Source organism: Vulpes lagopus, chromosome 5 (genome assembly GCF_018345385.1).
Source record: "Vulpes lagopus strain Blue_001 chromosome 5, ASM1834538v1, whole genome shotgun sequence".
Taxonomy (NCBI): domain Eukaryota; kingdom Metazoa; phylum Chordata; class Mammalia; order Carnivora; family Canidae; genus Vulpes; species Vulpes lagopus.
The window spans coordinates 14,803,538-14,813,877 of record NC_054828.1 but is presented as its reverse complement, the minus strand read 5'-3'; the positions used below and the strand labels follow the sequence as shown (position 1 = coordinate 14,813,877).

The window sequence follows — 10,340 nt, the reverse complement described above, 5'->3', positions numbered from 1 at the left end:
GTCATCAGATTGTTGCAGGGGATTTTTAAAAAATTATGTTTTAGTTGCACCCTTTCTTTAAACAAAATCATTTGCAGAAGCCTGACTTACAAAATGAATAAAAACCAAGCTAGTTCGGTTGAACTGGACTTGGGGTGGGTGCTGTGGACACCCACCTGCTCCGTCACCTCCTCTCTCTGCAGGTCTTTCTTGGGTTCAGTAGTGAAACCTCTGGGCTCTGTAGCAGCATTTTTTTTTTTTTTTTTTTTACAAACATTGGGTTCTAGGGACTCTTTCTGGCTCCTCCTGGAGTGGAATTTTTTTTCCTTGTGTTTGAGCACTTGGTGCCTAACTTGTAATCTAAGTAGGTGACATCTTTTAACATCAGTTTTACTGCTTTAAGTGCTGGTCAGGTACTTGTTTTTCAAAGATAGCCTCCTATTATTTGAAGAACATTTTACTTTTAAGATTTAAAATACACAAAATTCAGGTTTTATTCATCTTAGAAGAGAAAGGCCAAACACACATGTCTTCTCATACAACTATAGAAACATGCTATTGTGACAAATTAAAATCCAAATCACAACACAGGAATAGAACACTATTAGTATTTGCAGACAATATTTAGGAATATTGTCAATGTTTTCCTGCTTTTTAAAAAAACCTGTTTTGCATATAAGGAAATGGCTTGGAATGTTCTATGCTGCAAGAATATTTTGAGTCCTACATGTGAAAATATTTTTTTGCTACACATATAGTCTTTATTCCCATCACAGTGAAGAAAATTCAGTCAATAATAGGGTTTTCTAGAGGCCATGCCACTTTTAAGTAGCTTAATATATATAGGCGAAGGATTGGGGCTTTGACATTTCTTTCCGTGGTATTTTATAGTATCTGAGCTATTTATCTGAGCTTTTTAAAAAAGCGTCCACTAGATGCTGTGTGGCTTTAACTGGGTCTGGGCTGAAGAACTACCAGAAGCTTTGGTGGGTCTACCCTGCTCTGTCTCTGGCTGTCTGGGGTGTCAGGCTGCACTGGGGGGTGGGGGGTGGTGTGGAGTGCAAGGACGGAGTGATGACCAGAAGCACCGAATACTAGAAGACGAGTTTGTAAAATGCAGTCATTTTGGATGGTCCTTGAGAGGTCCGCGGATGGTGCTTGTGTCCCACGGATGCAGGTGCTGCTCCTCTCTGACACTCCGCTCGGGCCTCCCGGCAATAGGACCGATCTAGCTGAGGATGCTGGCGCTGGGCTGTCCGCCTGAGGTTGCAGGCCTTGAACAGTGGCTTATTCTAATTCTAAATTCTTAAACCAGCCTCCAAGCTTTTCCTCTTGAGCAGCTAAGTTTGTAGTTAGAAGCTTGTCAAATCCTACATTCTTTTCATCTGGCTGAAATTGGAGCTTTATGTATTGCTGGTGTGTAATGAGAGTGAGCTCACAGCTTGGCAGCAGCACGGTCGCTGTGTGACTTCTGACATCACTTTGGTAATACTGGAATGGAGGCGAGACGGTTTAGAGCGCTCGGGAGGTGGGCCGGGAAGACGTGGTTCTTCACCGGCTCGGAGCCTTCACGACTTTACGCCCCGTGTTTCCCCTGCCCATGTCACGGACGGGAGCTTGCCCTTTCTCCCCCCTTCCCTCTGAGTGGAGATGCGCTTGGCCGTGGCTGCGCTCAAATCACGGGAGGGGCCCTTTCCTTCCCACGTAAGGTTCTGTGACTTCCTCCGTAAGAACGGTGGACTTCTGTGCTCGCACTTGCGTGGCCCTCCAGTTCTGAGACCGCTGTTGAGCCTCACGTCTCCCTAATTCTTCAGACGGAGCTGGACTCCGCTCCCTCGGCTCCCTCGGCTCCGGCGCGCCAAGACTGGTGTGTCTCCTTTCGGGGGCAGTGGCTGCCCGGGCCTCGCCCGCTTCTGCCTCTGACTCCGCGGAAGAGCCGCAGAGAGCGGGTTCTTCCCCAAGGAGGCTCTGGAAATGGGACTCGCAAGTGGGAGGACCCACCGGAACACACGATGGAGGACAAAGGGGAATGGAAAGGATTCACACGCGTGCCTCGTGGAAGGAACGTTTCGTTTCTGATTGGTGTCGCCTTAAAAGCAGTGCCCCCCCCCCCCCCGACTCTGACTTCAGAAATCACTTCCTGGCCGTTCTCTCCTGGAGAGCCGTGGTCTCACCTACTGGGGCTGCCTATTTGTCTCTGCAAACACGAGGGAGCCTCTGTGCCCGTGCTGCGTTGTGCCTGGTTAACGGACTGATGCGACTTGCTTGTTGCCCAGACTTCTAATCGTCTCCAACCAAACCCCAAATGCTGCCTTCTCTTAGAGTCCAAATATTAGACTGAATCTCTGAATTTTATCAGGGGCCGTGTGGGAGTCGGGACAGCTTTTGACGCCGGTCAGTACAGTGAGTCCCCGCCCAGCACGCTCTCCAGGCACATCCAGAAATGTGTGGGACAAGCAAAGTGCACATGGGTCCTGAGCTGCTCCTCCACCTGGCTCGGTCCCTGGCCACACCTGCCAGCTCACCTGACCGGCCTAACCTGGGACTCGGCCCTGTCCTTTCAGCAGCGCTAAGCGCATAAAGCAGAACGAGCTCTGACCCATTGGGTGAAGTGGAATAGAGCCCGAGCCATCCACTCCCGGCGCCAGGACAGCAGGCTCCGGGGGCCATGGTGACCATGCGGCTCTGCGCTGTGGTGCGTGGTCTGCGTGGGGCTCCACGGCCCTGCTCTCTGCTCTGCGAGCCTCCTCTGACCGACGCTGAAGTTGGCACCTGGTCCCTTTGGCTCCCGCCTTGGTGGCCCCGGGCTGTGTGATCCCTGATCCGGCTCGCTCCCATTCCTTCCCAGGCTCCCTGGGGAATCTGAGCCCTCTCTCTGAGGCTAAAAAACCGCCACAGATTTTTTTCAGCTTCCTAATACGTCGGTGCGACTCTTCCTCACACTGAGATTCCTTTAAAGACCGCTCCAATCTGAACACTTTTCTCCAATCTGAACACTTCATGTACATTTGACTAGTTCCCTAGTTTCCTAAAGCATGTCCTAAATGCCGGGGTGCCGAGCAGTGTGCCCGGTGCCTGGTTCATGAGGCTCCTTTAGCTGCAAACGCCGGAGAACCTCCGGAAGGGGCTTCTGGGGCTTGCCATGGTATGTGCGACCTTGTGGGTGAGGCCCGTCCTCCCTGCCTCCTCAGCAGGCACTGAACGTTCGGAGGGAGAACAGTAATGATGAAGAGAACACAGAGGTGATGGAAGAGGGAGGACATGCCGAATGAGTGTCCCTGGAAAGCTGACTTCACAACCTAGATAACACGGTGCCATCCTACCACGGTGACAGGAGGGAGACCATACCAAGAGTCTCCCCTGTGCTGGTGGCAGTGTCCCTGCGACTATGTCCTTAAACCCCCATTCACTGTGCTCCACGTTCACACAAACCAAATGGATCCTGCTGCTGTTTCAGCCTCTGCAGGTCAGCCTGGAGGGAAAGTGCTAGTCTGGCTTTGGGTTGAAGTTGTGACATAAAGCGAAACACAACAAACATCCTTTCAGAATCTCCCCAGAGTGACTCCCGTCCTCACTTCGTTTTGCCCTTTCCCACTCAAAACTGTCACAGCGATTGAAGGTGGAATGTGTGGAAGGAATGGGAGCTAGCTGACGCCAGAGGGGATCTGTGCCCTCCCGAGGCCATCCATCGTTTGTCTCTACCCCTGTACACACACCAGTGGGAAAATGTGCTCCCATGGGCCAGTTACAGTGTCACATCATGGATCACGGGTACATGGTCATAAAATCCGGATGCCCGGCCTGATAGAGGTGTGTGCTATTGTAGCTGGAGTATCTGGGAGAGAGCGCATGAATATTGAGATGTTTTTAGGGACAAGGGACAGATTACAGGAAGGGGAAAATTCAAGCCATGCAGTCACTGTTTATGGAGCTGCAGGGTTTGCTCACCAGAGGACTGGGTCCCTGGCCTCTCCACCCAGCTTGGCTCAGGGCTGCTGCTCTAACCTCAGCATAAATGCCAAATACTTGGGGAGACAGACAATCGTAAGGTCTGGGCCTTATGATGAGAAATCCTGACTCCCTGGGTCTGAAATGAAGCTAGCTGTGCCCACACTTTGAGAAACTGTGCAGCTCATGACCACCCTGTGCTGTGTTTTGAGCTGCATCTTATCACTAAGTGCGAATCAAGTGAGACTGACTTTTTCTGACCCTACCCTCCAGCGTGGAAGAGGGATGATTGCCTTGGGTGGTCTCTGTTCTTGATTCCCCAGGACATGCAGGCTGCCTGGTGTTGCCCTGTCCTACCAGCTTCCTCTCACTCCTCTATTAGAATGTAGCTCCAGGCCAAGGACATGTTTCTCGTGAGCATCCTCTCCTCTGTCAACAGGGAGGGGAGGACATGTCTTAAATAGGAAAGTCGGCTGTACGGGGAGAGCGAGCGGCTATGTTCTAACGTCCTGGACTCTTGGCGAGACCAGGAGGCTAGTTCTGGCACCTACCATGTTTCTAGCACCGGGTGCATGGTGATTCGGGGCAACCCTGCCCCTCATCTGATCATGGGGGGTGACCTGATGTAGGGAAAGGGCCTTGGAAAGGGAGTCACTGAACTTGTTTAGCCAAATAAGTTTGGGTTAAGCCAGGTGAAAGCTCATTCCTTTACTGCAGGAAGCCCGAGAGACATGTAATGTGTACCTACCAGTCTCAAAACAGGAAATAAAAACAGTGTTTCCTAAACATGTGGGACTAGGGGACCCTCTTCTGAGTGACCTACCCGTGCCTTGCTGTCAACGGTTGGAAATGGCGGCCTAGGAGTTCTCCGCCTGTGCCACTGATCTGCTGACTCTGGTTCCTCCTTTGTCCCTGAGGAGGAGACAGCCTTCCTGACGGGAATGCGGAGAGTTCTTGGGGTGTGTAACACGGGACGGGCGGAGGAGCCCTGACGGACTCCTTCCTCGGGAAGTTGAGGGCATCGTCCTGTGCTGGGAACAAGTGATGCTTCATAAAAGAGCCCGAGGTTGGCTCTTGGTGGTCAAGTCTGGGCGTGGGTGGCCCTTCGAGACTTCCCCTCGTTTTTGCCGTGTTCTGAAAGCCCCCGCTGGTCACATGGGATCTGATCTCTTCCCACAGTTCTCAAGAGCCCACTGGTGGCCGCAGGTGATGGGCGTTGGCCTGTGGTTTGAGGGGCGAGCTGGAGCCTGGATGGAACTAGCACAGGTAGGTGGTAGGTTCCCCTGGCTGGGCTTTTGTCCTTCTGTTTGCAAAACACTGTCAAAAGATTATTGCCTCCCATGTTGCTGAGGTCCCACTACAGCGCCTGCATCTGGAGGGGTGAGGCCAGGCCTGGACGGACTGTCCCCCAAAGGCAAGCAAAACACTAACAAGAAATGTGAAAAGTAGCCACACACGCACATTTCACTTGGTTATCTGAGGCAGGGGAGCAAGCATCTGGGTGGGAGGGCGATGTGTTGCCATTAGGGCCGGATGTGAGGAACCCAGGGGCCCTCAAAGGCCCACCATGGTTGGATGACGCTGCAACGTCATGGTAAAGGGAGGTGGGAACACGCAGAGATCCTCAGTCCCTGGGTCAGAGGCATTAGAGAGTATTTTCGCAGGCCCTCCATTCTGTTCCCCTCGGGAACCAAGGCTGAGAAGGACCATGAGGCAGAAGGAGAGCGCGCCCGAACTCTCTGCCACCCCAGCCCGGGCAGGTTAGTCAGAGAACAGGCTGGCAAAGGACTTCCTCAGGTTGCGGATGGTCTCGGCCTTGGCCTCATCTTCACTTGCGGTCCCACGCTGGGAGGCATCGGATGTGCTGAGGCTGTTAGTCAGGGACTGGGATTTGCTGAAACAGAAAGGCAAGAGGGGTTGGGGGGGCAACAAGGCCTGGGAAAGGTCTGAGGGGCCTTCCTGGGAATGGCAGGGTGAGCCCAGGGAGAAGCCAGGAGTCCCGACGCTCACACACAATCTTTAACATGTGCAAGGGGGTTATTGGTACCCTCCAGGTTCAGATGCAGAAATGGGCTCATGCCAAGTATCAGGGGTGCCCAGGGCTGACGTGCTTCCCAGCCACCCAGGCTGCTCAGGCGCAGGTGTTACTGGAGGCCACTCCACCGCTCGCCCGCCTCCCCACACTGACTTGTACGGCCAGCTCTGAAGGGCTGGACCCCATCCAGGGGTGGCCGCCCCTCCTCCACCTCCTGGCTCAGGCCTGAGAATCAGGAGGTGCCACCTGCCCCTCTGGCCTCGGCAAGGGCCTCCTTCCCCTCATCGGGACAAGTGAGGGCAGGTCTAGCCTACCGGCCGGCCGCTTCAGGATCCTCAGGGTGCCCGCCTGGTGCCAGGGGACAGGGCTGTGGAGATGAATAGAACTGGGACCTCACTCTCTGGAGACTCACACTCCAGTGGAGGTGACAGACCCAGGAAGAGATGCTGTAAAAGCCACACACAGTCCTGCCGTCACCATAAAGGAACCAAGCTCCGCTCCCAGGTGGGGACTGTCTCGTTCCCCTTGCTAATTCTGCACAGGCCTCACCCAGGCCTCGGTGCACACTGGTATGTGATAAATACCTGCTGACTTGAACTGAACCACGTACAACTTTAAAGCAACAAACCTGGAGGTTTCAGCGTCACTGGGTTACTACAGGGTCAGTACTTACCGTCCACGGCACTCTGGTATGTGATAAGTACCTGCTGACTTGAACTGAACCACGTACGACTTTAAAGCAACAAACCTGGAGGTTTCAGCATCACTGGGTTACTACAGGGTCAGTACTTACCGTCCACGGCACTCTGGTATGTGATAAGTACCTGCTGACTTGAACTGAACCACGTACGACTTTAAAGCAACAAACCTGGGGGTTTCAGCATCACTGGGTTACTACAGGGTCAGTACTTACTGTCCACAATTCCAAAGCCCTCGCCTGTCCTGTGATTGGCTGGGCTGCACCTCTTCACATGTGAGAGGCTGCCTCACATACTCAGATCTAAGCACTAACTGGGCATGACCTCACTCTCATCCTCACAGTAACCCTATGGGGTAAGTATTACTGTCCCCATTTTGCATGTGAGGAAGGAGAAGCACAGGCAGGTTGAGTCATGTTTCTGAGGCCACGCAGCTTTAAGCAGGAGAGCTGAGTTTTGAAATCAGCTTATCTGACTCTGGAGTCTGCGGTCAACTATGCCGCCACATTGCCTGGAGGCCCACGTGCTAATATCTATATCTATTCAAAATGCATTTCTCCTTTGATCCAACAACACACTTGCTGGCATCTCTGCAGCTGAGCCTGTACATCTGAGAAACAGTGCGTGTGCAAGGTTATTCACTGCAGCCTTCTCTGAAAGAGCAAACCAAATTTCCATTTGTGGCAGAGGAGTTAGATTACAGTACAACTAACTACACGGCGGCGTATGATACAGCTGTGGGAAGGAAAAAAATTTCAGTGAATTGATGCAAGAGCTTTAGGATTTATTGTTAAATGTAAAAAGCAGGAGAAGAGGGTGGATAGTAAGTAAAACCATTTGTAAAAAGTGTGTGTGGCGGGGAAGGAACCAATACATATTTTTGTATTTGTGCGAGGAGACGTTGGGGAACACCCAAGGACCTAACCGCAGTGGTCACCTCTGGGGAGCAGGGGCCACGAGAGCACCAGTCAGGAACAAGGTGGGAGGAAGGGTTTTCACTGGATAGCTTTGATATGGTTAATATTGTCTAGATCTTTGGGCCATGTGAATGTATCACCCGTCCGAACACATGGTTAGCCCGATCCGTGGACTGGATGCCCTGTGTTCAATCCTAGCTCTTCTGCTCACCAACAGTGGGAACTTTGGACATTTCCTCCTCATTTGTAAAATGTGGATAATAAGAGTTACTAACTCCTAAGCTTGTGAGAATTTAAAAAAAAAACCCACAAAAACAAAACAAAAAAACCCCGACTATGTGAAGTGCTTGGCACGTGGTAAGTGGACAAGGGATGCTGGGAGTAAGACTCTGCTTATCAACATTAGTGCTTGGCAGGGAGGGAAGGGAGGGGCTTTCCCAGGAAAACACATCTGGGACCTCTGGGAGCTCGAACTGAGTGAGGCTTGAGTGGAAAGGGGATGAGCATGTATGTCGTGATGGGTCGTCCACAAACGTGGCATGACAATAACAGTCCCTCCCGTCCCTGGGGTCTAGCCTTTTGAACATGGCTTTGCAGGTCCTCCTGCCACAAGTCTTCAACCATGGAAGTTGCTTTGACTAAAAGCATGAGGTGGGATGAAGTGACATTGTGTGGCTTCAAAGCTGGGCCTCAAGAGGCCCTAAAGCTTCCACTTTTGCTCTTTGGAGACAGAATTCTATCCTCTGAGGTAGCGGGGCCCACCCTGCTGGAGCCTGTGGCCCATGGAGAGAGGGGCCCAGCAGACAGCAGATGTGTGTGTAAGGCCCTCTTGGACCATCCAGCCCCAGTGAAGATGCCAGATGACTGCTGCCATATGAACGATCCCAGGAGAGTAGGGTTGCTAGATTTCGTAAATAAGAATAGAGGATACCCACTTAAATCTGAATTTCAGATAGAAAAACAAAATACTTTTGGTTTAGCATAAGTATACTTTTTTTAGTATAAGTATATCCCAGGCAATGTTTGAGAATATACTTATACTCAAAATTATTCATCACTTCTCTGAAATGCAAATCTAACTGGGCATCCTGTATTTTATCTGGCAACTCTACAGGAGAGACTGGCACAAGAATCTCCCAGTTGAGTCAAACTCAGAATAAATGGGTGAACCAAAAACTTACGAACAAAGAAAATGGCTGTTTTCGTAGGGTACTATATTCCAGGGAGGTTTGTTACGCAGAAAGAGATAGCTGGTGCATGTGTATCTGGAGGATCGTGGGGGGAGCTATGCTCTCCTCGGACCTCCTGGGCCCTGGCGGCCACACCCAAGTCCATCCTTGAGGCCTCCTATCCACTTAAAATGTGGGCGAGGCCTCAGTGGGTCCTCCTTCGTCCTCTGAGTCCTTGCCTTGAGTCTGCCAGGCTCTGCCCACATCCCATCTCCACCGTCTACCCTGCGCAACCCCAGAGCACTTACTTGAGATGAGGTTGTGGAGGTGCTGGCTTCTTGGACTCTTCCCCCTGTTGGGAGGCACTGCGGCCTTGAACGGGGGGCCGGGGCTGGGAGGTGAGGAGAGCGCCTGGTTTGGAGGCCTGGTTTGCAGAGCTGCCACTGGATGCCCGGGACAGCTGTGGAGAGCCGGGTGATCGCTGCTGCGGAGACCCAGATGGGGGGCTCAGGGGCTGCTGGCCTTGCGGGGAGAGCCTCTGCTGGGAGGGGCTTCCAGATCGCGCAGGCTGCGGGGATGGAGTTTGGCGAGGGCCCCCTACAGGGCGAAAAATTATTATGTTCAAGTTTTTCTTAAGATTAACACGGCGGTGCACAAACCTATCAAGGATGTTCATTACAGTGGTGTTTGTAACAGTGAAAAGCTGAAAACAGTATAAACGCCCCATCGAGGAAGTGGTCAGCAACACTAAGATCTGTCATAGGATGGAATACGCCGTGGCCACCATCGATGACGGCACAGTAACAGTAAGTGACGTATAGGACCACTGACAGCACGTGCTGAATGTGCCCCGGGAACAGAAAAGGCAGCTTACAAAGGAGCACGTACAGTTTTATTCCATTTTAGCACCTACGTATATAGTCATATAAAAAATAAAGACTGGGAAGTTGTCCACCCAAACCAGTGAGTCTCTAACTTTAATGTGCGCATGAATCACTGGGGATCTTGTCAAAATACAGGTTCTGATCCAGTAGGTCCGGAACAGTGTTGTGGATCAAAACTGTGTCCCCTCCACCCCTCACTCCTCCATTCTTATTTTGAAGTCCATACCCACAAGGTGACTGCATTTGGAGATTGGACCCTAAAGGAACTAATTATTGTTAAATGATGTCATAGGTAGGGCTCTCATCTAATAGGACGGGCGCCCTTAGAAGAAGAGAGAGACCCCAGGGGCCGCACAGAGGAAGGACCACGTGAGGACCCAGTGAGAAGGTTCTGTCTGCAAGCCATGGAGAGAACTTCCAGCCCTATTGGCACCTTGACCTTGGACTGCCATGACTAAGAGAGGATAAATGTCTTTTGTAGAAGCCACCCCATCAATGGTATTTGCTATGGAGCCCAAGCACATGGCTACTGGCGGACTCTGGGTTCTGTATCTCCAACAAGCTCCCCGGTGATGCCTCCACTCTTTGCACTTTGAGAAATGAGCCACAGCTTGATGGTGACCAAAGTGGTGGGGTTAATTCTCTTCCTTTTGCTCACTGATGTTTTCCACATTGAAGATGTATGACTTTTGGGGATCCCTGGGTGGCTC

General features: G+C 51.8%; 1 protein-coding gene across 2 annotated transcripts in view; it reads right to left on the bottom strand.

Moving 5' to 3' along the window:
- Positions 1 to 43: 43 nt before the first annotated feature.
- Positions 44 to 10,340, bottom strand: part of SYN3 (synapsin III) — a 456,205-nt gene continuing 445,908 nt past the window's right edge. For both annotated transcript variants that reach the window (XM_041755595.1, XM_041755596.1), the window contains 2 exons: positions 9,055 to 9,343; positions 44 to 5,821 (listed from right to left, as the gene is read on the bottom strand). In XM_041755595.1, coding sequence (XP_041611529.1) covers positions 5,689 to 5,821; positions 9,055 to 9,343 — 422 coding nt within the window. In that variant the 3' untranslated portion in view covers positions 44 to 5,688. The remainder of the gene's footprint in view (positions 5,822 to 9,054; positions 9,344 to 10,340) is intronic.